We start from the raw sequence: 26,918 nt of genomic DNA on the forward strand, positions 1-26,918 counted from the left end.
CACTTGAGAATATTGCAGCAATTAATCTAGAATTATAAAAGAAAATCTAAAAGTTGGAAGTTCAAAAAAGTGTTATAATATAAACTAATCGAATCAATCTTTTTGACTATAAATGAATTCCCATTTTCTTTTTTAAATAAAGGTTGCGATTAGATGCACCGCATCACGAACATGAAACTACAAAAAACAGAAGAAAAAAAATGTAACACTATGTATTTAAATAATTAACATAATAGAATTTTGGTTTTAAATGTTTTGGCAATTATAAGTATACAACCTTAGTGTTGTTTCATTATTTAAATAAATCTCCGCATTTATTTGATCAAATTGCAATCTTTAAGCTGTTTCACATTGTATTTTTCGATTTGATATCACTTGAATATGTTTCCAAAATTTATGTAGGCAAATTCCATATTTATTTAAACAATCTTCTAACTTCTCAAATTCAAGCAATTTTAATAAATAGAGGTTGCATGATTTCAATCTGACTAGGTTCGGGTCGGGAATCGAATCGAATATATGTATTAAGTATCATATTATATAAAATATATAAATGGAAACCATAAAAATTAAAAACATCACCACAGCAGACACAAAAACACAAAAACTAAGTATAAAACTGTGTTGCAAGAAAACAACATCATTAAACTCATCATAGGAGTCCAAACATCAGACAAAAGTTTTTTGCTGATATAACTTACAGAAGAAAAAAAAAAAAAAAGGATTCATAGCATATGTCTGAATTCCTCTTAAAAGGAAGATCTCTTATCCATAACTAGCTAGAGTAAGCATCCTCATTCTTGGTGCTCTCCAAAATCATGTGTTGAGGCACTCCCTCAGACGGTGTAGTGCTGCTGTATCGTCTCGATGTCGAGCCCCTTGAGCTTCACGACCGACTCAACGTGCCCCTTGAGCGTGTGCAGCTCGCGCAGCCTTGCAATCTCAGCGCGTTTCTTGGCCTGCTCGGCTATCTCAGAGAGCTCTCTGTAGTTGCTCTTGTCGTTGAAGACGCTGTTGGCATCTTCTTGAGGTTGGTTAAGACCATGAAGAGTCCTCTGCGCATGAGCCCACTGCGCCTCCCTCTCCTCCTTGCCAAAATCCTTCTTGGAGGTGAAAGCAGTCTGTTTTTTTGGTTCCAAAAAAACACAACAGTTTGTAAGTCATAACGGAGTTCTGTAAAACCGTTGTCTTTTATCAAAAAAAAAAAAAAAAAACTGTTGTTACGTATGAGGTGTTATGTATGTGTATTTTTGTAGTAGGCGCCGTTGCCAGTGTCAAACGTACCTTGTTCTCGTACAAGTTCTGCCACGCCCTCCCGCTCAGGATGTAGCGGATGGCGAACTTCATGAGGTCGAGTGGCACGTAGAACACGGCGCTGTATATCCAGATCACGCCGGCCCACCCCCACCCGCACCCCTTCACCCTTGCAAACGACCAGTCCGCGTACACAGCGATCAGGGTCGCCACCAGCTGCGCAACGAGGAAGGCGCTCATGAGGAGCATGCCCGGGCGCTCCGCGTAGGACCAGCTGCGCGATCTCGTCACGAAGATCAGGGCCTGGCTCACAATGCTCACTTGCAGGTAGAGAGCAGACATCATCTCAGCATCATTGTGTTTTATGTTTTTCACTCCAAATTTTTCCTGTGGTTTGGTTTGATCAGATAGATTCAGGTGTAAATTGGTTAAAAGTGATGGGACCTACACTTTTTTAAGGGTTGACTTTTTTCATTTATATAAACAGACCACTTATAATGGGACGGCCCAAAATGGAATACAGGCCACTTTTAATGGGACAAAGAGAGTATATTTCTACTAATATACGGAGAAACGAGGCGAACTTTCTTACGGGGAAGAAGTGGGTTTCGTGCATCAACCAGAAGAAGATGACGGTCATCAACGCGAGGTAGCCTCCGAGTGCAACGCCGGTGGCGAAGATCTCCTTCAATTTCCAGCTATCTGGCAATGGAGATGGCTTCACTCTATCCTTGGAAATCGTCATAATTGTACCTAAAAATACAGAAATTAATCTCCATACACAGCTCAAGGGATTCAAATCAAGACACCACAGATGCATAATTCATTACCGTCGTTCAAGATTGCAATGATCAAAACCATGAAGGGGGAGAAGTCGAACCTCCAGATCAAAGAAATGAGCATGAAACCAAACTGCACACGCAGAAATTACATATCAAGCTAACTTCTATACAGAGACATATATATGATGAGAATCAAAAGCATAAAAAGCAAAAGTTACCACTATACGAATGGTGATGGAAACTGCATATATCTGTCAAAGAAAAAGAAAAAAAACACAGGCATCAGATGATAAACATTCACATCAGAGAGAAGATGAGAGGTCTGAAAACCAACCGTGTAGTTCTTCATTCTCTGGAAGATGGCTCTACTCGTCAAGACTGCGCTGATGATGACACTGAGGCCCGGCTCGGTGAGCACGATATCGGAGGCGCCCCTGGCTGCATCCGTGGCGTCTGCAACGGCAATACCAATATCGGCCTTCTTCAGAGCAGGGGCGTCGTTCACACCATCTCCTGTCATTCCAACAATGTGCTTCCTCTCCTGCAACTTCTTCACTATCTCATACTTGTGCTCTGCATTTTAAGCAAAAAAACATGAAAATAAGCTCCGATGATTGATTCTTTCCATCAACACAACAACATATAACAACTGATCACCTGGAAACACCCCAGCAAAACCATCAGCCTTCTCGATCAGCTCCTCGATAGGAAGTCCAGCTATGGACTCGTCTTTGTGTTGCCCTAACAGAGAAGCCGAGGGGTACATGTTCACTCCCATTCCAAGCCTGCGCCCCGTCTCCTTAGCAATGGCCAGCTGATCACCTGCACCGTGCACCATAGACATATCATCATCATCATCATTGTCATCATCATCATTTTACTCAAACCAACAACACATTAGTAGAGGCTAACCAACCAGTGATCATCTTCACGTTCACGCCAAGGTGGAGAGCTCTACGGATGGTCTCTGCACTGTCGTGCCTGGGAGGATCGAAGAGTGACAAGAGCCCAACAAACTCCCATGGACCACCGGGGCTTTCCTTGGATTTCTCCGGCACTTGCTGAAAAATAGCAGCAACCATTTATGAATGATTTCATACAATCAAAGAGACGAGTAGGAGGAGGTGAGTTTGATTGAAGAACCTGTCTAGCAACAGCAAGAGATCGTAGGCCACGCTCAGCGAATTTGTTGATGACGCCATGAACCTTCTTCTTGAAATCTTCCCTGCAGTTGCAGAGGGTGAGGATCTGCTCCGGAGCTCCCTTGCTAGCTCGATGCCAGTTCCCGTTGTTATCAATGTATGTGAGAGCAGTCCTCTTATCCACAGGGTTGAAAGGGAAGAAATGCACCTCCCTTATACCAGCTCTCGCCTATAATCAAATCAAATTAAATTAAGCATCTCACAGTGTATTCATAAACAGAGAAACACAGCAGAAGGAAGAAGCAGAAACCTACCCTTAAATTAAGCCTCTCACAATGAATTCATAAACAGAGAAACAGAGCAGAAGGAAGAAGCAGAAACAGAGCAGAATCATAAATGAATTCATAAACAGAGAAACAGAGAAACAGAGCAGAAGGAAGAAGCAGAAATCTAGCCTATAATCAAATTAAATTAAATTAAGCATCTCACAATGTGTTCATAAACAGAGAAACAGAGCAGAAGGAAGAAGCAGAAACAGAGCAGAATCATAAATGAATTCATAAACAGAGAAACAGAGCAGAAGGAAGAAGCAGAAACAGAGCCTATAATCAAATTAAATTAAATTGAGCCTTTCACAATGTATTCATAAACAGAGAAACAGAGCAGAAGGAAGAAGCAGAAACAGAGCAGAATCATAAATGAATTCATAAACAGAGAAACAGAGGTGAAGGAGAGAAGCAGAGACCTCTTTGGGATCAGCAAGAGTTCCAACAATGGCGGCATCAATGGCGTCCTGATTCTCCGTCCGGGAGGCCCTGGCGGCGAGGAGGAGGACGTGGTCGGCGTCGCAGCCCTTGGCGAAGACCTCGATGAGGGCCTTATCGACGGTGAGCTTGTTGAGCGTGAGGGTGCCCGTCTTGTCGCTGCAGAGGACGTTCATCCCGGCGAGCTCCTCGATGGCCGTCATCCGCTTGGTGATGGCCCCCTGCTGCGAGAGGCGGTGCGACCCGATGGCCATGGTGACGGACAGCACCGTCGGCATGGCGATGGGGATGCCGCCGATGAGGAGCACCAGCAGGTTGTCGATGCCGTTCCGGTAGCTCCGGCGCTGGATGGGGTACATAACTATGATCTCCGCCAGCATCCCGACGGCGATGGAGCAGATGCAGAAGTTCCCGATGGAGGTGAGCACCTTCTGGAAGTGGCCGACCTGGTGCGTGCTGTCGACGAGGTGCGCCGCCTTGCCGAAGAAGGTGTGGACGCCGGTGGCGATGACGACGGCCTCGATCTCCCCCTGCTTGCAGGTGGAGCCGGAGAAGACCTCGTCGTAGGGGTGCTTCGTGACGGGGAGGGACTCGCCGGTGAGGGCGGACTGGTCCACCTTGAGGGGGTCCCCCTCGAGGAGGCGGGCGTCGGCCGGGATGATGTCGCCGAGCTTGATGCTGATGATGTCGCCGGGGACCAGGATCGCCGCCTCCTGCTCACTCCACTTGCTGTCCCTCAGCACCTTCGTCTTCGGGGCCAGCCCCGCCATCAGCGCCGCCGCGGCGTTGCCGGCGTTGTTCTCCTCGATGAAACTGATGGTGGAGTTGATCACCAGCAGGAACACGATTCCGACGAAATCCTGCCAGTCCGGCGGCTTCCCCTGCCCGTTCGCCAAGACGATCGCCATCAGCGCCGCCGCTTCCATCACCCACGACAGAGGGTTCCACATAAACCCTAGAAATTTCAGGAATTTGTTTTCCTGCATCGATTCATCGCTTCCATTACATCACAATTCTAATTCTAAATGATGAGAGAGAGAGAGAGAGAGAGAGAGAGAGAGAGAGAGAGAGAGAGAGAGAGGAGAGAGGAGAGACCTTCTTCTCTTCCAATTTGTTGAGGCCGAAGATGAGAACTCTGTTTTCTCCTTCGGTGGAGCTCAGCCCATCGCGGCCGCATTTCAGCTGCTCGAACACTTCCTCTATCGGAACTTTCTCCTGTTATATATATATGTTTAAATTTCTTCATATTCATGCATTCACGTAATATATGAACCTCTGTAATCGAGTCGAGTCGAGCCAAATAGTGTCTTGCTCAAGATTGGCTTGTTTAGCTAATCGAGCTGTTTTCTTTAATTATCTATCGAGCTTTAATCGAATCGAATACAATGCCAAACTTAATTTAACTTTTTAAATTTAATTTTTAATTTAAAATTTTAGTTATTTTAGTTATTCCGTCTCTAAGTATTGGGGGCATGCATGCATAGAGCTAATTTCTATCTACCAAACTAGATTTGACAATCTCATAAAATTAAAATTAATTAAATGCCAATTTTTTATATAATTTGTGTAACATTGTCGCATGTATAATATTTCATCCGACGTCTCATTTGCTTTATCTCTATCTCTCTGGTAATTAACTTTATCTACATTTTCTTATAATTTACGTGTTCCATTTTTTTGGGACGTTATAATCGGAACAGAGGGAGTATAAAATTTTCATATAAAAGTATTAAAGTCAAAAATTATTATTATCCCTATTTTATCTACGTTGATAGAATTTTCTTTTATTAAGGGAATGTCGCATTAACTCATCTGGTCTTCTAGGTTAGAACATTCTGTACTTTGCTCATGGAGTAATAGGTGCTTTGAAAAAAGAAATAAATTATTTATTATTCATAAATAAATTTAAAATATCTGTGCTCTATGTAGAAAATCATTCATCAATTCTCGTTTCGTGAATAAATAAATACAAACAACTTTTTATTTCCCAAATACCAATATTAATATTGATATTTACAAATTAGTAGTAATATTTATGATCAAACAATTCCATGCAGACGAGAAGATATATATTGATTATATTTTCAAAATGAAATATAATACTTTCCCACTTCATTTCTATGAAAATGAAATATATTCATACCAAATTGAAAAGAAGAAAGGTAGAGAAAATAAATTACCAGATCAACAGATTCATTCTTGATCTTTTCAAGACTGAGATCATCTCCTCCCATTTTGACTGCAGCTCGATCTGCTTTCCCTATAAATTCTTTTTCTTTTCTTATTTTGATTCAATGAAACAATGAATCATGAAAATTTTCTGAGATGGAGAAAAATTTTCTCCAGCTTGAGAGGAAAGCTGATTGCCTCAACCCTATTTTATATCTGTCAAATGGATCATACCTTGTTCTGTAGTATGCCACTTCCTCAAGTGGACCCTTCTCTCTCTCATACACACACACAGGCATTAATCATACATGCATAAGTATATCTATATTTGACAATATTCAAGATGTATTTATTGCTAATTAAATAAAACACTTGATATAAAATTGCTAAACAATTTTAAGATATGTTTAGGATGAAAATGAAAAGTAAAATCTCTTTTACGAGTATGTAATTTTTGTACCGGTCTGAATAGCTACTCCCTCCGTCCCCACTGTGTCTGAGACTCTTTCTATTTTGGGCGTCCCACTGTAAGTGAGACTCTTTCCTTTTTGAGTAAAAGTTTTTTTCTTTAAACATCTTTTCACTTTTTCACCTACACACAAAATACACCTTTCTTAATTCTCGTGCCCAAAAAAAATGTCTCACTTTCAGTGGGACGGAGGGAGTAACAATTAGTGGGCATTACTATTTACTATATGGGTTTAGAACGAGAACTAATAGTAAATCACTTTTAATATATAGTCTTCATCGATCTATATCAAATGATATACACATGATATGTATTTTTTCAATATTTTTTTAATTTCAATGTATTTATACACACGCATGTAAAGTGACGGCATCTTGTTTGTTACATATCAAGTTTAATTTTAAAAAATAATTGAGATGAACAAGGTTTAATTTGTTAAAGTATAGAGTATATTATATATTGTGAGTAAAATATGAAACAGAATCTCAGTAGCTAGTACGTCATATAACAGTTCAAAACAGACAATAAAATAAAATATTTAGTGATGTACAAGTTGACTCTTTTGTTTTAAGTATGGAGTTTTCATATTTAATTAAAAGAGCATATATAGGGTACAATTACAATTTTCAAGATTCTTTCACCTTCTCCTCTATTTTAATTTTTTTTAGGAACAACAAGAATCATGGCTTTCTTATAATTAATAAATTTTAGCCTTTCTTATTTTTATTTCTTTTAGAAAAAGGGAAATAAAAGAAGGAAATAAAATTTTTTAGTGATCATTAGCGTCATGTATGTCAAATGCATGATATAAGCCTAAGCGATAATTTATGGCAGGCTTGATATTATGTGAGTATATATATTTACATTTAATTCAAGGGCACTATTCACAATTTTATGGAAGGAATTTGCCATATATTTATTCACACAACTTTATACACACATGATCCACCATAAGCCTTCATTTTTTATTCTCACTATAATAACATTATAATACTAAAAGTGAATCAATTTCTCAACATACTCATGTGAGTCACGTAATATTTACTATTAAAATTTGTACCATAAAAAATAATGCACATTTTTAAGGGACGAAGGGAATATGATATTTTATAATGAAAGTCAAACTGAAAACGTTTAATTTTGTAGGCCGCGAACAATAACAATTTGAATCCTAAATTAGGGGTTTTTTTTTTCTCAATAAAATAAATGAAATACCTAAAATATTAGGACTATTGCTATCTTGAAGTAAAGCCACCACAGAATACCAACATTATCAACGAATTAGTTTACATTAATTTCCTCTATTATGAGACATTGTTTAGAAGGAATATTAGCATTGACTACATCAATAATTGAATTATTGAAGCAGATAATTAAATCTCGGTACACGCCCTCTAATTTTTAAAAGTAATCTTTAGCCTAATATATAGTATTATAAGTTTTCAAAACCTACATTTTATTTATTTATTTGATTAATTGTTATTAATATATATTTGATTTCGAATCAAATTAAACGCATCTAGATTAGACAGCTTGTTTTTCATATTAAAATCTTTCTCTTACGTCAAGAATATACATAATGAAGGTATAAATAAAAATTAAGAAAAAAAAAAAGATCGAGCTAGGTTAGGCATTACTATTAATTGACTTCAATCGATAATGATGACTTAAACATGTAACATTATTGCAATTATCTATGTCAAATTAGTAAATTGTCGGTAGCAGCCATGTTTGAGTTTGAAACTTATTATAATAATTAAGTGCCATTAATATATCAACGAAAATATTTAGTTTTTTGAAAAAAAAAAAAAAAGAAGCTTAAGCAAATTATTACCGCTGAATGTTTTAAATTTTATACTCCTTTGAAGTACTGCTTGAAAATCGTGTTAGGAAAAAAAAAATTATTTGATCGTGAATAAATATTAAAAGTTTAAAAGCAAATAAATTATTAGAAATTAAGATAAATAGTAAGTATGATATTTATACATAATAAAAGTCATTAATGTATCCATATTATTATCATGTATATATCGAAATATGGAATGACGTGATCATCCTATGTTTACAATCACGTTATAGGAGTTATTTTTCTATCTAAAATTTACAATCTTCATCCTCAAATAATACCACATGTAATAATTTATGTAATATCATTGGTGGGTCAATCTTATCTTATTTTGTATGGTATATAATAGGGAAATAAGGTTTGCTGCGTGGCGTTCTACAATTCAAGTATTTTGAAAATTCTCTATTCTTCTTCATTCTTATTTTTTTTTTCATTTGATGTTTTTGTCCCTTTTATATTATTATATAGATATATATCAAATTAAAATAATGAACATATATATATTGACTATAATATCGTATCTGTTATAGATTAAAATCAATATATATATATATATATATATACATATATGCACATTTATTGTATAGAATATATCATTTATGTAACAAAATTTATTATTGATTGTATATAAGTAAATATTCTTAAGTTATTACATGTCACTATAGAAGTTATAACATTCAATTAAACTATTAAAATTAATTTATTATCAAGAGTTATGTCATTGTAACATTCATTATTAATTGTCAATTCAAAATTATTATGTAATTTATACATATAATTTTTAGAAGTATATATGAAAAATAATTAAAAATAAAAATTTACTAATTAAAATTATATGCAACCGTTATTATATATTATATAAATTTTAGCGACTTGATTAATTTTAAATGTTCAAAATTTATTTTATACTTGGTTGACTAAATATTCATGAAAGAAAGAATAAATAAATACATATGTTTTTTTTTTGACTTAATAAATACATATGTTAAAAATTCATATATGACCATAAATCTTATCTATATTAATATTCTGATAATTTTATTTATGTTTATTAAATATTTTATCATTTACCGAATATTTTATGATTATTTATTCTGCTTTTTTATATCTATTGATTCATCTAAATAAGATTAACAAATACACAAAAGTATATATATTTTTGAAGCAAGTGTTAGATATATTTGAATTAGAAGCATGAGGTCCATGACCAGTCATATTATTCACAGAAACAAGATTATTGCATTTGAACTAACAAAAGTGAAACACTTCCTCCAATCAGATTCATCAATTCCAATCCAATCTTAAACATCAAAAGTAAGAGATGGAGTACTAAATTTGGAAGAAAAAACACTAGGAAATTAATTAAATCAGTGGTTTTAATGTTCTTTTGAATATGTTCATCACCAACAGAGTAGAAATTAGGAATAGCCTAAAAATAGTAACCAAATGAAGATCATAAGTCTAACGAGCGTCGGCCATCCATCGCCGTCGCCATCAAAAACGACGAACCCGAGATCACCGGACCAGAGGAATGAGCAGATACTCAGCATAAAAGAGCTGCACAGCAGAAGAAGAGGTCACAGATAGTCGGAAAAAATCAGGTTCGTTTTCGAAGGTAGGACTAGAAAACACTCTCATCAACAATTGTCTGAGAGAATAATACAATTTTCAACGACAGCTCGAAAACTGGGATCATGTCGAGCGAGTCGTGAAACCAGATAACGCAAGAGCAGCTCGACAAACAAGCTTGGTTAGGGCTCGTATTAGTTTTGGTTCAAGTTGCTAGTGCGATTAATCATGCATTCTGCGCTACGATGCAAGAACAGATGCATACTTGCGCAGCACTTGGAAATCTTGAATTGATAGTAAAAAAAGCAACCTGTTTCTGAAAAGGGGATTACCTTCCATATGAACATATAAAAGGATGTTATTGCTGTCTTGCTCTTGAAATCGATAGATTTTGCACGACTCCAGAGCAGATAACCCAACACGGTATGACCAACGAGCTAAAAGCAATGGCAACGAGAGAGCAATGAGTAGGTAGACATTTGCCATTTTTGATCATTTCGAGTCCAGATTGGCCCTTTCCAGTGGTATCATATCATTTGGTCAACCCTTATATAAGAACAAAACCATTGGCGAAAACTGGCTTACCGTGGCCCACTTGCTCCATGTGCAAGAAGATGTAACTCCGACAAACAATGCAACGGCATATGCCATTTCAAGAAGTGAAATGCAGATCCAGAAAACCTACCACGAAGATTTCAACTAAGTTAAACCCAGAAAAGTCCCATATATAATGCTTGGGCGATAAACAAAGTTGGCAGTAACTGATAACTAACCTTCTCTTGGCCCAGTCGGACTGTAAATGATTGAATTCCGTATATCTTGTCCCCAACAATATCAGGTATATCCTATAAATATGGAATTGTGAAGTCAACGGATAAATATCCACTTTCCTTTGCAGCGGAATACCACACACACACAGACGATCACCAATTGTTTCACATTAGAAATACATAAGGTCTCTAACATATGACTTATGCATAAGTTTCAGATATCATCTCATTTATTGCAAAATAAACCACACTTCAAAATTTAGAACAATTTGGTTCATATGTTTCTTATTCTTATGTGAAAGAACCACTAAATAATCCTTGACTTAGATATCAATATCGAAAAGAAATTCAAACCTTAAACAGCGCAATGACGACAGAGAAGAAGCTCATGAATGCAGTTGCAAAAATCACAGGCTTTGTGAGTATGCCTGGTCGTCCAAACACATACGTCTGGAAATGGAAGGCGCATTAAATCATATGTGGATTAAAGAAGCTACATGATACGATACCAAATAATTATACGGAGATGGACACCATAAGGAACAAGAGCCTCTCAGACCTCCTCTACTGTGGCCACAATATTTGTGTTACTTTCTATCCCTCAAACTTAAGCCAAGAAACTTGAGTCCATCATTTTGTGCAAGTCCTTCTATCGATATTTTAATTTGCATATCAGGCTTTAATTTGCACTTGAATTTGGTTACATATTTAGGTAATTGTAAAAAAGGGAACTATTTCATATTCTAATTCATTCAGCCCTTAGAATCGGAGCTTGAAATTCCTGCTTTGGATAGTGGAATAGATATAGATATATACACCTACACTTGAATAATGAACTTTCAGATAACAAATTCTGAAGATGTTGGAGACTGAAAAATTTACACTACTGAAAACGCTTAGAGGGCATTTATAGGATGGATAGAAAAAAATAATCCAAGCTAATCTATCATTTACTTTGATGGATTGTTTAAGTTCGAGCTTATTTGACCATCTTATCCTTCAAATACTAAAATCTTATGTTTTATCAATCTATCCTATCACTCAAAGTAAACTCCCATCCTTAAAGGATATGATTGACACAAAAATGACAAGCATAGATATATGATGTTGGAAAAGAACAGGGGCTTACATGATATCAGAAGTAGACAAACTAAATACATAGTGAAAAGAAAAAATTGCAACACGTAAAATCATCACCTGGATGTGCAAATAGAAAGCTATTTGCACGATCACTGCGCGCACGGCAAAGATGCACATAGCTGCAACTACGGCGAATCTTTTCCATCTCAAAAGCGGTACCTGCAAAGAAATGCATGCTTATATGCCATAAAACATATGAATGACAAATATGCATTAAAAACCAACTTACATCAATGGAATACGCAGTTCCAAGCATGAAGCTGATGAAGAGGGCCCAAAATAAAGGCCACGAACCAACAATCCATCCAAGCCAAAAACTCTGAGAATGGGAAAGCAGCAATTTTTTAGTTCGTCAAGATGTTGGATGGAATAAACAAGACTAGTATAAGCAAACTAAGTAGAATCCATTTACGCACCAAGATGCCAAAGGATGATACGATCATTACACCAGTTTTGACTGAATATTCTCCAGATGCCAACGGAAGGTAAGGTTTGTTCACCTGACATGGGATTCGTGTCAAGTTTTCATCTAAAGTGGGCAACACTATTTAAGATATGGACGCAAAAGAATTAATAAAAATTTCACCAATAACAAAAGCACATTGCAACACACACAGTTACTAATGGTAACGGAAGAACTGAACATTTAAAAGCTTTTGCAGCCGTAAAGCAGTGATGGTTCTAGTTTAACCTATGTTTGTACCTAATATCATCGCACAGTGAGCTCAAAAACCAGAAGATAGAAAATAGAAATATATCATTTTGAGATTTGAGCATCAAATATGAAGTTTTAGCCTACAAAACTACCAGCACATGAGCCTCCACCAGATTTTGACAATCTTGATAGAGAATGATCCACCCATTTACTATAACTGTCAGTCCCCTTTTAAAGAAGCTTATCCTCGAAGCTAAAAGGACAGCACAGACATGATTTAACTAGATTTTATACCTTTTATATCATCGTCAAGTGAGCTCAACAACCACAAGACAGAAAATACAAAGGAATTGTATTGAGATTTGGGCAATTATGAAATTTCAGCCTATAAAAGTACAAGTACCAGAGCCTTGATTGGGCTTGAACAATCTTGATAGAGAACAGATCCGCCCATTTAACTAGAGCCGCTAGTCCTGGTTTAGAGAAGAAGCTCATCCTTCGAGCTAACAGGGCAGCAGATACATGAAAATTATCCAAGAAAATACAGCTCATTTCATCTTTGTAGTTTAATCAAGGCCGCTTCAAATATTACCATCACTTCATATTACCAATCTAAAGAACACAGGCTTTATTCCAGAGCGTTAAATAATGAATACTCTTGACCCTAGTTATAACCTTAATCTTTCATTGTTTATTTCTTTTTGTCAAATCAAAATCCAGATTTAAGAGAGGACGGAAAAAGTATTTTCTCATAAGCAGACATGGTTTCATAATACATCTGGAAGCCAACCTTGTCGATTTCTATATCAGATATTTGATTTAAACCAACAATATAAATATTCATCAACAGAGCAGCAACAATTGCCTGCAAAATACAGCATAGTGCATGGGTTAGAATCGATAGACTTACTATAATGACAACTAACGACAAAAGACTACACCATACCTCTAGCAAGCCAGCAAAAAATAATGGAGAAAAATCTGATAGTTTCTCGACCGCAAGGAGAGAAACTGAAACGATGCTCAGTGCCTGCTCACGGGAAGAGAGCATGAGAAACTTAAATTAGAAAAACCAGCTCGAAGGATGAAAACCATGTTCGCTGAAAGATAAAACAAGAATCATGTAACCTAACTGTTCCTATAACCGTATGAGGCCGTGAAAACCTGTAGAAAGCATCTAAGCCTTGATGCAAGGGACCCAAAGGGCTCTTAGAAGGTTCAGATTCAAGAGAATGCCCTGAAGCTGAATTTACTACATACTTCGAATCACCCTTGGGATTTAGTGTAACTCTTCTTTGGGTGATATTTTTGACAGATTGGTGCACCAAATTTTGCCTCCGCACACATAACCTCTCTGATACGGCATAGATCCTTCCTACATTGCTGAAAGCTTTGCATTTTAAATGATTCCCTGCTACAAAAGAACCGATTGTAGCTCAAAATCAGAGTTTGAAATGCCACTTATTGCATCTATCCAAATTTCGAAGTGTTGTTGCGCCATCTATACCATGCTCAAATATGAAGGTGGATATTGTGAAAACATGTAAGCATACTGCAAAAAGAGGTCGAACGAGGGAAGTAAACCATCGAAAACACGGATAAAGGTGGTACAAAAAAATTCAAGATTTTAAGTCACTTTTTGTGAGATGATCGCATAAATCAACAAAAAATCATGTAGCCAACCCCGCAAGAACTGGAAAATGGCATCTGATTCTATAAAAAGGTAAGAAATGAGCACTGAAAATTACAGTCTAAACACTCTGCTTCTGGCAACAAAATCCCACAAATTCCAAAGAAACAATTTTATTTATTTATTTATTTATTTATTTGGGGGGGACAAGAAAAGCCCATACGCCATTAATGAATGCAACAGTAATAATCGGAATCAAAATTGGACAGAGAAAATTGAGCAAAAAGGGGAAAAAGACTTAATTCACCAAACCCATAGCTCTTCCGCCGCCAAAACAATTATTCAATTAATGAAAAAACGAGGAAATCCGCATGTACCAGTAGGAAGCGAGCATAGCTCAGCTGCAAAGGGAAGCGAAAGCGAAGGTTTCTGGAAAGACCCAATTAGCATGGACTCCATTTCTTGAATTAAGAATCGGTAGACCTCACCAACGGCTGAAGTTTGAAACAGTGAACAATATCTCTTCACTCTCTCTCTCTAAGAGAAGAGGGAAGAGTGAGAAAGGCAGCTTGGTTGCATGTTGAACACTTTGTAGCAAATTCTTTCACCAACGCTAAATCATCTGCTGCAGCTTGCCGGAATAATTACTCAATATTTAGATCGTGACAAACATATTTTTGTAGAATTATTATTATATAGCATCTAAAAAAAATGATACTAAATCTTAGACCCTACATTGTAGTGGAATTATTCTCGTGCCCATTTATAGACCCTATATTTTTGTATTTTGTTTGAATGGACAGATAGGAAAATAATTTTGGGACTGCTAAAGTCAAAAATTAATCTTAATAACAAGAGATTCCAAATTAAAATTTGGATTTTCTTTTTTAATTTTCCAAAAAAAATCACCTTCCTAATTTTGGGCAGGACTGTAAAATCGTGCGTGTTGGGTCGTTATCGGATCGATATGATACGGTAAAATTAAATACGAGTACGATGTTCGACACAAACACGAACACGACACGAAAACGGTAGCAGCACGACTTGAATCGTGTTGACATGACACAAAAACGACACGATCTTAGTAAAAAATTGATTAAACAAGACCCGGCAATGGTACGATGAAAATAATAATTAAAATAAATATGAAAGGATGTGAATTTTGTGTTTCTTTACGACGGAATGAAAGGATGAAACTTCAAAAAGTAAAAAACCTAACTCTAAAATAAAAATTAAAATGCTAATATATATTTAATGAAAATAATAATACTCCCTCCATCTCATTCCAATAAGTTCGTTTTTTTTTTTTTGGATGTCCCACTCTAATAGGCTCGTTTTCTATTTTGAGTGAAAAATGTGTACTTAATTGGTGTGGACCACATCATTTTTCTACTAAAAGTAAGTTTTCTTAATTTTTGTGCCAAAAAGAAATGAGTCTATTGAAGTGGAACAGATGAAATATTAATTATAACGAATTACACGAACCCGACACGAAATTATGTGTGCTTGTCAAGTAGATACAATTGGGACACAAACTCATTTTGTTACGCAAACTAATTCAAAGCTCATACGAAGTATATTTTCCATTAATTGTGATTTCTTTGTAATTTTTGACACGTATAACTCTAATTTACTTGTTCTTATTTTTGTTATTTTTTGTGTTCGACAAACTTATAATTTTGTTTTTATGGGCTACTAACTTATAATTTTGCTTTTTTATTAGAATAAAAACAATACTTTATTTATCTCATTAAAAATTATCCGTATTTTTATTTTAGGTCATCTCACTAAAAATTATTCATTTTCAGAAAATATAATATTTTTTATTTGATTTACACCTTCTTCTTAATTTCTTGTATAACATGACACATTTTCTTTTAAAACCATTTACGTGCGATTATTTCGCTTATTTTCTTTCTTTCAAAATCTCTCTTTTTCTAATGCTCTTGCCACATTTTTTTTTTTCATTTGCATGTTGAATTTCTTATTCATTTCAATAAAAAAATTGCATCTCTCTGAAAAATATAGCAATATATTATTATTATTATTATCCTCGTAATATAATATTTTTATTCATATTTTGAGCACACACGTCACACTCAATAAGTTACTTGAACCAATTGATATTATTAAGTAAATCACTATCAAGTAGACAATGTATCTTCCTTGGCATGTTTCCATGTTGCGTATATGTTTGTATATATTGATAACAATAGTTTTTCTATTCATTTATTTTACGAAAGAAATTAACGCAGCCATGTTTTTTTTTTTCGTCTTAATTTTCTGTATTTGATCAAATATTTTCTATATCTATTCATATAATTTAAACAATATCCCCTTATAATTAAAATATTTATCTATTTTTTTAATCTTATAAATATCTTGGAATTGTTTCTTTCTGTAAAGTAATTGATCTCAAACTAATTAAAATATTATTTTATTCACGATACGCTCGACATTTTAGATTTTCTCAAAAAAATATAAATTAATTTACGATATTCAAAAAGTGAACGCACATAAATTGTATATATTGTTAAAAATATTTAAAATGGAATAAACAATGTTATATTTATCATGAATGTTTTTTTTTTTTGAAAATTACAAGAGGTATATGAATATAATCAATTATGCAACACGTACGCAAGCGGGACCTCATCGCCACCCAACGATGGAAAAACATCACCGCATGCAGGCGAGAAACGTCCTGCGTGTGGAAACCTCAACACCAAACAATACAATACCGCATGCAGGCGAGAATACAACACCATATAAAATGGGAACACATCACCGCACGCATGTGGGATTGAATTCAAGACCTCTCAAATGAGAGTGTTTGAGTGCCTTAACTTTGTCACTAAAGCAATACCTCATTGACATCATGGATGTTTTTATAATAACTATTGTTGTAGTAGAATCTTTTCATTTGAAAGTTTAATTGGAAATGAGAATTTTATAAGGTTGAAAAATAGATAAATACCTTATTCTCATTTTAATACTATGAAGTTTGAAATTAATATGTGAATGTGACAATAGTCACGTGCCCGACGTTATTAAATGGCTGATAGTCACGTGCCCGACGTTATTAAATGTGACAGTAAAGCTATTTCGAATTATCAATTTCAGGGCAATTTTATTGCAATTTTAAAGCAAACAAATGTTTCAATCTCTACTTTCAAAAAAAAAAATGTTTCAATCTCCCCTCAAAAGAAAAAAAAAATGTTTCGATCTATATGAGTAAGACAAATTTGCAGGTCCATAGCATGATGGCACATGCCCAAACAATAACCAAAATATATGTCTATGTCTATATATATAAAAGGGGAGTCATGGCCCAAATTATTTTGCCGGTCCAGTGTTGTAAACGAATCAATTCGCTCGCAAATTATTTAAAGCTTAACTCCAAAAAAATTTGGTCAAAATCCATCGTCTTCTAAACGAGTCGAATTCGAACTCGAGTCTAAAAACGAGCCCAGTAAAATTATTGAGCTAAACTCGAACCTAAACATGTTCGACTTGTAAGCTCGTAAACATGTTCTCGAATATGTTTGTGAGCATTATTCGTGAACCTGATCGCGAATATATTCACGAATATAAAGTTAAATGTTTTTTTTTTTTAACGAAAAATTACTAAAATGATAGTACTAATAAATTTTAATTGCAATAACACTCTACTATGAAAGTTGACAAATGTCACTGCAATTAATTATTTTGTTTATTTCACTCTAAACTATTGATACAATTTGTCGATAATTTTATATCATGCACAAAGAAATATTCCTAAATTTATACCCTTTGAATTTTTCTTTTTCTTTAACTCAGTACAATCACTATTTTTGCATCGCATGAGAGAAATGCTAGAAAGCTAATTAAAAAAAAGAACGAAAACGAAATTATTCATATTTTTTCTTGATATATTTATTCCATTTTTTTTATAAAAAATAAGAAGAAAAAAAGGAAAATGTCTGAAAAAACTTCCACAGCTCCATCTACAGAAACCCACCACCATAACACCGCCGGAGGCGGCGGAGCAAAAATACTCTAACATAAAATTATTGAACATTAATTCTCAAAAAAAATAAAAATAAAAATTATTGAACATTACAAGGAAAGAAAAAGATAAACATCACTGTAAATCATACACACAAGCCAACACTAATTTCTTTTTTTGGTTATTTTTTTCCTCTCTATTTGTTTGGTTGTGTCTCTCGCAAGTTTCAACTTAAACGCACAAACACCACAAACATGATGTAGCTAACCTATATATATGTGTGGGTTACCCTACAAATTTCTACCAAGTCTAGCAGCCTAGAGTGAGTGAGAGAGAGAGCAAGAAAGAAATTCAAGTATAGTTTCCGATAGGGCTTACTGATTCCGACGAGCGTTGTAGATCGACATCGAGCACGTCGACGATGAAGGAATGGCCTCCGGAAAACGGTGGTTGATTTCATGAAAGCCACGAAAGAATCCGTAACGAGCGCAGTTTTAGGAGGATCATACGACGGAGCTCGCCAGCGAGAGCTCGTGAATCTCACTCAGCATCCACTCTTCACCGGTCTGACCTCCGAGGACGATAGCTCTCGTTCCTCCAACGATGCACGTGCTGTGTCCCCAGGCGAATCTAGGAGGGCGTCCGGGGACGTTTAGGATCCTCCACGTTGGCTTCTCCTCGGTGGGATCAAGTATGTAGAGCTGGGAAGCAGAGTGGAGGCCGGCAACGGAGCCACCGAACACGAGGATTCTGCCACCGGGGAGACTCACAGCCACGTGATCGAGTCGAGGAGGGGGAGCCATGCCACCTGGATTTCCGGCTCCAGGCATTCCACTCCCGGTGACGCATCTCCAACAAGGCTCATCCTCACTCAAATCCATGGTGAAAACATCACTAGATCGAAACCGGAGAGGCCCACTCTTGGCAAGACCTCCGAACATCAAGATCTTTCTTCCGCCATAAACAGATAGCGTGTGGCCCAAACGCGAAGGAGGAGTCCATGTTACGGGTATCTCTCGCCACACTGGTTTCTCTATCGATAGATCGAGCAGGAACGTATCACTTAAAAGCACACCCGAATCCGCACAGCCACCAGACACTATTAACTTGGTACCATCGAGGGTGCAGGAGCTATGCCACGACCTAGGAAGTGGCGGTGCCAAGCTTGAGATTTCACGCCACGTAAGGTGTTTTGCATCCAAGTCCAACACGAAGACGTCATTGAGTAGACCTTGTCTCCCACAACCACCAAACAGCACGAGATGAGAACCATTCACGCACGAAAGCGTGTGACCCCAACGCCCAGGAGGTGGAGAGCTCACTTTCACGTGTTGCCACTCTGGATTAGTGGAGTTCAGGTCCAATACAAAGGTGTCGTTCATCGGTTGCATGTTGACACCTTCGCCACCAAAAAGCACCACACGGTTCCCAACAGCGCATGCACTGAAGTTGCAACGTGAGGGTTCCACTGCACCTCCGACTGTTAATTTTCTCCAAGCTGCAGCTTCAAGAGTTGTGAGTTCCCTAGCCAACCTACCCCAGCCTAATCTTTTAGCGCCAGGCACCATCTCGAGGACCCTCGTGGTTTCACTACCCCATGCATTTTGACAGACAATTCGCCAAAGATCTTCATTCTTTGTTAGCTCATAAAACCGTTGACAGACAGAGCCAACTGATGCAATATCCCTTGGAGTAAGTCGAGAAAGAATCTTGAGAGCGATTACTTCATCGCTCAACTGGAATATTCCACATAACCCACGACTGACGTTTCTGATATCTCCTGAAACCACTCCACGAGAAGAAATGTTAAACCTTAACCTTTCAGATGCTCTAGCAGATTCCTTGGCTGAAGATCCAGGAAGGGGACCCAGATCAAGAGTTGCTTCTATAAAATGTTGTATGCCAATTACATGTGTTATCGTATCCTCATCACCGTAGATTGGGGTCATACGTAACATGTTCATCAGTGGGGATCCATCTTTCCTGAAATTTAACAGTTCTCCTTGAAACTCAACACCTTTCTCGAGGCATCTTCTTATTTCAGCAACTACTGTGGAGCTCACAAGGGGATGCCTTCTCTTTGCAAACGGACCTCTGCATTGCATGAAACGGCTGCAGCAATCCAGAACAATCATGACATAAGTAAACCATCGGAAATACATTACCAATACAATGTGTAGCTAATCCTCCTGTCTACTCCAGCAATAATAGACTCAAAGTAGGAATTTTCAAGTACGTGTATTAACACATGAAAGAGAACAAGGGAAAGGAGAAAAAATCTCATTCAACTTCTTTGTACATGACTACATGAACGAAAGAATTCTACTTATAGTGATACCAATATACCTGAAATCATCCTTTGACCTTCTGATGGAATACATAAAGTAAAAACTATCTCAAAGTAGAAAAAATAACGGTTATCAGACAAAACACAATCCCTTGCCAACATCTAACATGGAAAAAGTTAAAAACTCTCTTTTCACCTTTCCTTGCTTATGTTGAATCATTTCATTAAGCCTCATACATACCAAACACTAACCTACCACCAAATAATCTCAATCAAGTTGCTGATTCGATTCTCTCATCCAGAACACGCCCAAGTTTAAGAAATATAATCTTCACGATCGGCTTAAAGTAATTCAAACATTTATGATTTATCATGCCTTCTCTTAACCAAGATATCTATAATCAATAGCTATATTGTGCCTACCAATGTTTACACATGAGTCCCCTCTACAAACTATGACAGCACAATAATCACCATAAAGAAGGTAATACAAGACGGTTCCTAATAATACTAACTAGTTTTAAAATAACGAAACATGCATATTACTGAAAATACCTACCAGGATCTCATTTTTCTGGGTCATAATTTATCAACAAAATAAAATTTCCTTAGTTCCTAATATCTTGCAAATTAATTTAACATAAGCACTGCTCCTCTGAAATAAATGCTCCTAGAATGGTTGATGTCAGACATACAATAGAAAAGCCATTTAATGTGATACTTTTAATTCTTGAACAAAGTCAAACAAGAACAGCAGTACTTACATAATAGCTTCAGGAGTTTCTATAAACAAATTAGAAACATGCTATGAACACATCTTTCAACCATTTGAAATTGCATACGAATCTAGTATACTCCCCCAGAAAGCCCCATCCTTCCCACCAAACAAAGAAGAGATGGCGAATGCACAGGAGCTTCTATAAATTTATGAAGTCAGCATTTCGATTATAATCTACAAGATTGAGACCTAGCTGCCAAATAACTTAAGAGTTCATAGTGTTCCGAAAAAAAAAAGTTCTTAAAAGAAAAATTAGTAGCTACTCCTAAAAAATGTGACGAGATAATAGAATTGCAACCTTCACCAACCATTCTCTATTGGAATCAGATATGTATGTGTCTATATATATATATATATATATATGTGTGTGTGTGTGTTCAAATGATAACCCTTTTTTAAAATGTGCCCTTGGATTGCTTATAGTGGATGCATCCCCTTGATGGATGAATACAACACTCGAGTCCGAAGCCCATGACGATTTTTATTTTATTTTTCGAGTGCAGTTAATTCCCGGTGGATGCAGTAAGTTTTTACATTAACCAATTTAGCCAAAAGCCAAAACTTATTACGGTACCGAATACTGTTAGCATAAAGTACGGTGCCGAATACTGTTAGCATAAGTTATAACCAATTTAGCCAAAACCGAAAACTTGATAACACAAGGGTGTTAATCATTTATAGCCAAAACTACAAAAAGGAACAAACTTTTCGGCACAATATATCTGCTAGACTAAAAGATTAATAAAACGCATAGTTGAAAAACATCAACCTAACTGAAATGCAGAAACTGAGGCAAATGGGTCCAACATCCTAGCAGAGCAAGAAATAAGATCATCGTAATTCCACCCTTTTTTTTTTCCTGCCATGACTTAATTTTTCTTCTCCCAATGAAACAAATTCAACGCATATCAAAACCTCAGCTGTCCGCATCCATAAACACAACCAAAAATTATCATAACCCACAGCTCTAGAAACAATTTCCAGCGCAAAAGAAAGCCTCATCTACACATCAAATGATAGAAAGTAGGCGTAGGCAAACATAGGAAATTCCAAAATTACTAACCAGTTACGCCCGAGAACTTCCTCGGCCCGAAATCCGGTAACCATCTCGAAGACGGAATTGACGTAAATAATGGGATGGTCGGGCTCCAAAGCATCCGTGACAACGAACCCACAAGGCGCCGGTTGCAGAAGCGCGTCGACGGGGAAGGGCAGCTGCCCGCCGCCTCCCTTCCTCAGCAAAAACCCTAATCCTCCCTCGATCTCCTCCTCGTCCTCCTCTCCGCCGCTTAGATCAGACTCCGAGTTGCTGTCCCACTCCATCATACCTCAGAAACGCCCAGCACTTCCTCACCCCATACCGCAATCAGCGGAAATTTGGCCGAAACTGCGGCGAATGGTTGGGGTTAAAATTGGGGGTTTTGGGGTCGGGATTGTGTGGAAATGAGTGGATGAGAAGCCAAACTCCAGGAGAGATGGACCAATACACACACAGAGGGATTGACACTTCACCGCTTTTTCACTTCGAAGACAAAAGCAACAGCAAAATGGGATTTTTGGATGGAAATAAAGAGTTGGAGAAATTTATAGTGATGGAAGATTGAAGTTGAAGAATGAAGATAACGCTTTTCTGACTCTGCACAAAAATATCAGCGGTCTTCCAATTTTAATTAGGGCTAGAAATAAGAGTAGTACATACTGCATCAATTGTTGTACGGGCCGAAGTTGTTTTCGTCTACTACGAAATTTTGGGGATGAACTCTGTTAAATATCTTTTTTTTTTCCCTTTATATTTGGAAATCTCTGTCAAAAAATTTTCTTCTTCTAAAAATAATCAATAATAATTCTCCATTATAATCAATATTATAATGATTCAAACACCGATGTATTAATTAGAGAAAAACGACTTACTAATTGAATTGTCTCAAATATCTTATCATTGCTCTATTTAAGTTTTCTATTTTCAAAGACTACCTTATATTAGAATATAAGTATATAATATTTTCTTATATTTTATTTTTCAAATTGTCACTTTTGGTTTTGACCACAAAAAGGATGTCAACCACTTTCATTTCAACTTGACCATCGTTGAATCTGAATTCAAGGGTTTTCTACATCGATGTTAGTTTTTTCTTTGCTTGAAATAGTTTTAATATTATTAAAAGTCACTCGGGAAATTATAAATACTCCCTCCATTTTATTTTGATAGCGCCCTATTTTTTGGATATTCCAGATATAATTTATTTTCAAAATCTAAATTACATTAAAAAAAATCTTGTTTAATATTTGTGAAGATAATATACGAACAATGAATCGGGACAAAATAAAATAATTACATATGAATTCCATTTTTCGTAAAATATTAGTATTTATAATTTCTTAATATGTGTGAAAAAGCAACATGAACTATCAAAGTGAGACAGTTAGAATAATCATATCGTGTTGATACATAAAAAATGTCCAATGTTAAGTTGTAATGAAAAATATCTACTTAAAAAAAAACATAGATTTTATGCTCAAATTTAAGTGGATATATCTAATATACGAGGGCTGGCTTTGTTTTATAGGAAAAACCTTATACTTTTCTTATTCCTTACTTGTGTAAAAAAGTATACAATCATGACAAATTTATTGTACTTATTTGGTCAATGATTAAGTTGAAAATTGTGAGTTTTATTTTCATTTAAATTATCAAGCAATGCATTCGTCCCTTTGCTAAAATCTCGAATTAATCCATTACTAACGAAAAAAAATTAAATTCATTTTCATAATAAAATATAATTTTATTGGCCATATTTAGATTGTTATGAGTATGTAGATTGTTGGGTTAACCATATTTAGGTCCACAAAGAAACCTAATGGCTTAAGGTTAGAATTTAAATCCCTTGCTTATAAATAGTTATTTTTCCATTATATTTTGTATCCCAAAAATCACAGTGAAAAATGCATGTACCATCACTGTACATACAATTAGCTTAATATAAACACGATTTTGAAAGGTGTATCCATCATTTTTTAGATAATCATACACACAACAAGACTCTGTTTCACAATTTTAATACAAATGAACCTCTTTATATGAAAGTTCTAAAAGCAAACTCACTGTATTTCATGCATTTTTGGATCTCAATTATCATCTTGCCATGCAGAGTCAGATGGAAGCAAAACCACAGGTTAAAAACAGCAGAGTAAAGAATGTATAATGAATGCCACCTACAAGCAGGTAAGAGAGTGTTTTTTCACTAAAATCTTTCATCAAACTCGCGTTAATGCAACTTCCGGTGGAAGTCGGACACCATTGTCTAGAATTAGGGAAGCTAAAATGCAGGATTTCTACAGTCTGAAGAGGAATTTTCACCTCATTGGTCTGAATTTTTCAGCTGTTAGTAGAGGAATATAGCTACTAGTCTATGTTGTATTGCATATCAGGGACCTAATGTTGAGTGCAATGTGCAATAGTGTTTATATGGGTGGTAGAAATTTTGATGTAGCATTTCATCATGTCTAGCAATATGTAATTCTAAGAATGCTATGGAATGGGAAAACATAAATATGTCAGGGTGCAAGAGAATCCATAGGATGTGAAATTTGACAAGCTTCTTGATCTTACATTTTTGTAACAACAAGAAACTCTCTTGCAATTAAACTTAAGAATCACACCATATTTATAGTATGTACACGTAGGGAAAAAGTCATGAATCATAACAGCTCACTCAGGGATAGGAAGAGGGCTTACTACTGCTTAGTGTCCCTAATGAGCGTCGCCAACTTATGCAAGATAGACAAAAATTGAAATAAACCACACTCAACAAGAACACCTGATGACAAGCAAGCCAATATCCGGTGCAGATATTTGTGATGTACACAGAAAACAACAAAGTAGTCATGGAGATTTGCTTTCACATTCAAGGAAAAAGGAACAACATTGAACTCAAATGACACAAGATCTCTTGAGAATAATACTATACTCAAACATGTATATTAGCTGATAAGTTTAAATTGTATTGTCACTGGCAGAGTTATGAGAGAGAGACTAATAAGGTAACAAGAAAAGCAAAATATATATATATATATACAGTATACAGTAGTTGAGCTTCCAAACATCCCTAGACTTGAGGTATATTGGAAAAAGAGAAACCTTTATATCCCTTGTAAGCATAATAGGCAATCCGAGTGTAGTAGAATCCAGGAATGAACAGAATCCCACCCAACACAGAGAAAAATAGCCCTGCATTACAGCATCCAAGATTAATAAGGAAGAACATGGCATAGAGCTGCTCCACATAACAAAGAGAGAGAGGGGTCCAGTGAGATGCCAACATTTGAGAACTAAGTAGAAAAGGTTTATCGGAAAACCTGTGCCGTAACTACTATGCTGCCAAGGAAAAATTCTTAGTGGAGGATATGAAGGAAGGGAAAATTCTATATGTTACTGCAGTGATGGATGCAATGGCCCAAATAGAAAAGCTCAATAGACTATATATTATGTACTCTTTCTAGATTCTTTCCCTTCCCCAACCAGCAACAAACAAAATAGCATTTTGCAATAATCAAAATCCCCACACAACTGTAAAAACTCTTGCAACGAATTTCGTAATGGCAGATCATACATCAAAACACATTAGCAGTTAATATCTATTTCCCCCACATGTAGTATCGACACAAATCTCAATGCCCTAAGCAATAAAACTCGCTCAATAATATCATCATCCAACACTACAGATATTGAAGTACGAATCACTAAATATCAGCTACTCACTAAACTGAAAACAAAATCTGCATAAGTCTAGAAGGAAGAACAAGACAACAACCATCAAAGCAGCTGAAAAACCCCAAAATCCACAAATCAGAACTGAAAGAATAAATACCGTGAGCGCGGTCGCCCCCGATTTCATTGACCGCCATGAAGATACCGACGACGATCCCGAGCGCGCCGAAAACAAAGAGAGCGACGGCGAGAGATATCTCCCTAATCGGCGGCCTGTTGTTGACGGCGTAAGAAGTTTCCATCAGCTCGTCGTCGTACGAAATGGAAAACGCGTGATCCACATACGCCATTGCTTCTCCCAGCAGATTCCGATTCGAATTTTCGTGGAGATTTTCGATGAGGAGCAGGAGATTTGGTGGGAATAGAAAGGTGTGCTTGAGAGAGAAGAGAGGAAGAGTTATTTCAGTATAGAGCCAAAAATTAACGTCAGTAAAAGAAAAAGGGAAATAAAAAGTGTAGGAGAAAATAAATGTTGGGTTTTGGAATATCTGAGAGTGGGATTTTATTTAATATATTGGACTTCTCACTAACTTGGGTTGGACTATAGTCCAAAACCGAATTAAATTATTCTGATACTCGATGTCGGTTTAATTTTTTTTAGGATAACATCAATATTTGGATGTTTTGGTTTTAAAATTTGAATTTGGTCAACTGTTTTTTTATTTTGTAATTATACACTCCCTACATCCCCATGAATATGCATAATTAACTACTTCTAGCACGGATTTTGATAAAAAAAATTATTTAAAGTATTGATAGTGGAGAAAAATATATTATTAAATATATTATGGATAAAATAATGTAAGTTATAATGATTAAATTGTGAAAAATATGTGTGAAGTAATATCCAAAAATAAAATGCGCATAAATTTAATGACATATAAAAAAAAAGTATATATAAATATGA

The 26,918-nt window shown here is 36.1% G+C and overlaps 4 protein-coding genes across 5 annotated transcripts; all 4 read right to left on the reverse strand.

The window, feature by feature from the left end:
* Window positions 1-608: 608 nt before the first annotated feature.
* Window positions 609-6,414, reverse strand: LOC130987694 (plasma membrane ATPase 4-like). The gene is made up of 12 exons (XM_057911313.1): window positions 6,123-6,414; window positions 5,038-5,157; window positions 3,924-4,922; window positions 3,180-3,407; window positions 2,953-3,097; window positions 2,694-2,858; window positions 2,371-2,609; window positions 2,255-2,287; window positions 2,085-2,166; window positions 1,847-2,007; window positions 1,285-1,641; window positions 609-1,121 (listed from the first exon to the last, which is right to left on the reverse strand). Exons 1-12 carry the CDS (start codon window positions 6,174-6,176, stop codon window positions 837-839), a joined length of 2,868 nt encoding a protein of 955 aa, XP_057767296.1. The 5' UTR covers window positions 6,177-6,414; the 3' UTR covers window positions 609-836.
* A 3,353-nt stretch (window positions 6,415-9,767) lies between these two features.
* Window positions 9,768-14,983, reverse strand: LOC130987695 (homogentisate phytyltransferase 1, chloroplastic). 2 transcript variants are annotated; one of them, XM_057911315.1, is made up of 12 exons: window positions 14,568-14,983; window positions 13,694-13,971; window positions 13,507-13,590; window positions 13,351-13,425; window positions 12,322-12,405; window positions 12,135-12,224; window positions 11,963-12,064; window positions 11,120-11,215; window positions 10,769-10,840; window positions 10,581-10,676; window positions 10,328-10,432; window positions 9,768-9,983 (listed from the first exon to the last, which is right to left on the reverse strand). In XM_057911315.1, exons 1-12 carry the CDS (start codon window positions 14,647-14,649, stop codon window positions 9,942-9,944), a joined length of 1,206 nt encoding a protein of 401 aa, XP_057767298.1. In that variant the 5' UTR covers window positions 14,650-14,983; the 3' UTR covers window positions 9,768-9,941. The 2 variants fall into 2 exon arrangements, with proteins under 2 accessions (XP_057767298.1, XP_057767297.1); XM_057911314.1 differs by having other exon boundaries at window positions 13,694-13,974.
* A 3,246-nt stretch (window positions 14,984-18,229) lies between these two features.
* On the reverse strand, window positions 18,230-23,000 carry LOC130987697 (adagio protein 1-like). The gene is made up of 2 exons (XM_057911316.1): window positions 22,307-23,000; window positions 18,230-20,290 (listed from the first exon to the last, which is right to left on the reverse strand). Exons 1-2 carry the CDS (start codon window positions 22,567-22,569, stop codon window positions 18,682-18,684), a joined length of 1,872 nt encoding a protein of 623 aa, XP_057767299.1. The 5' UTR covers window positions 22,570-23,000; the 3' UTR covers window positions 18,230-18,681.
* Window positions 23,001-25,193: 2,193 nt separating this feature from the next.
* On the reverse strand, window positions 25,194-26,486 carry LOC130987698 (uncharacterized). Its single transcript, XM_057911317.1, has 2 exons — window positions 26,112-26,486; window positions 25,194-25,471 (listed from the first exon to the last, which is right to left on the reverse strand). Exons 1-2 carry the CDS (start codon window positions 26,299-26,301, stop codon window positions 25,350-25,352), a joined length of 312 nt encoding a protein of 103 aa, XP_057767300.1. The 5' UTR covers window positions 26,302-26,486; the 3' UTR covers window positions 25,194-25,349.
* Window positions 26,487-26,918: the final 432 nt, after the last annotated feature.

This window comes from Salvia miltiorrhiza, chromosome 6, assembly GCF_028751815.1.
Source record: "Salvia miltiorrhiza cultivar Shanhuang (shh) chromosome 6, IMPLAD_Smil_shh, whole genome shotgun sequence".
Taxonomy (NCBI): domain Eukaryota; kingdom Viridiplantae; phylum Streptophyta; class Magnoliopsida; order Lamiales; family Lamiaceae; genus Salvia; species Salvia miltiorrhiza.

Coding starts and splice junctions, on each gene's coding strand:
- LOC130987694 (XM_057911313.1), bottom strand. CDS start 6,176: ATGGGAGGAGATGATCTCAGTCTTGAAAAGATCAAGAATGAATCTGTT. Junction 4,923..5,037: donor ACAAATTGGAAGAGAAGAAG/GTCTCTCCTCTC, acceptor GAATCGATGCAG/GAAAACAAATTCCTGAAATT. Junction 3,408..3,923: donor CTCTTGCTGATCCCAAAGAG/GTCTCTGCTTCT, acceptor ATTTGATTATAG/GCGAGAGCTGGTATAAGGGA.
- LOC130987695 (XM_057911314.1), bottom strand. CDS start 14,649: ATGGAGTCCATGCTAATTGGGTCTTTCCAGAAACCTTCGCTTTCGCTT. Junction 12,225..12,321: donor TATCATCCTTTGGCATCTTG/GTGCGTAAATGG, acceptor TCCCATTCTCAG/AGTTTTTGGCTTGGATGGAT. Junction 12,065..12,134: donor GAACTGCGTATTCCATTGAT/GTAAGTTGGTTT, acceptor ATTTCTTTGCAG/GTACCGCTTTTGAGATGGAA.
- LOC130987697 (XM_057911316.1), bottom strand. CDS start 22,569: ATGATGGAGTGGGACAGCAACTCGGAGTCTGATCTAAGCGGCGGAGAG. Junction 20,291..22,306: donor GAAGTTCTCGGGCGTAACTG/GTTAGTAATTTT, acceptor GGATTGCTGCAG/CCGTTTCATGCAATGCAGAG.
- LOC130987698 (XM_057911317.1), bottom strand. CDS start 26,301: ATGGCGTATGTGGATCACGCGTTTTCCATTTCGTACGACGACGAGCTG. Junction 25,472..26,111: donor CGGGGGCGACCGCGCTCACG/GTATTTATTCTT, acceptor GCTGTAATGCAG/GGCTATTTTTCTCTGTGTTG.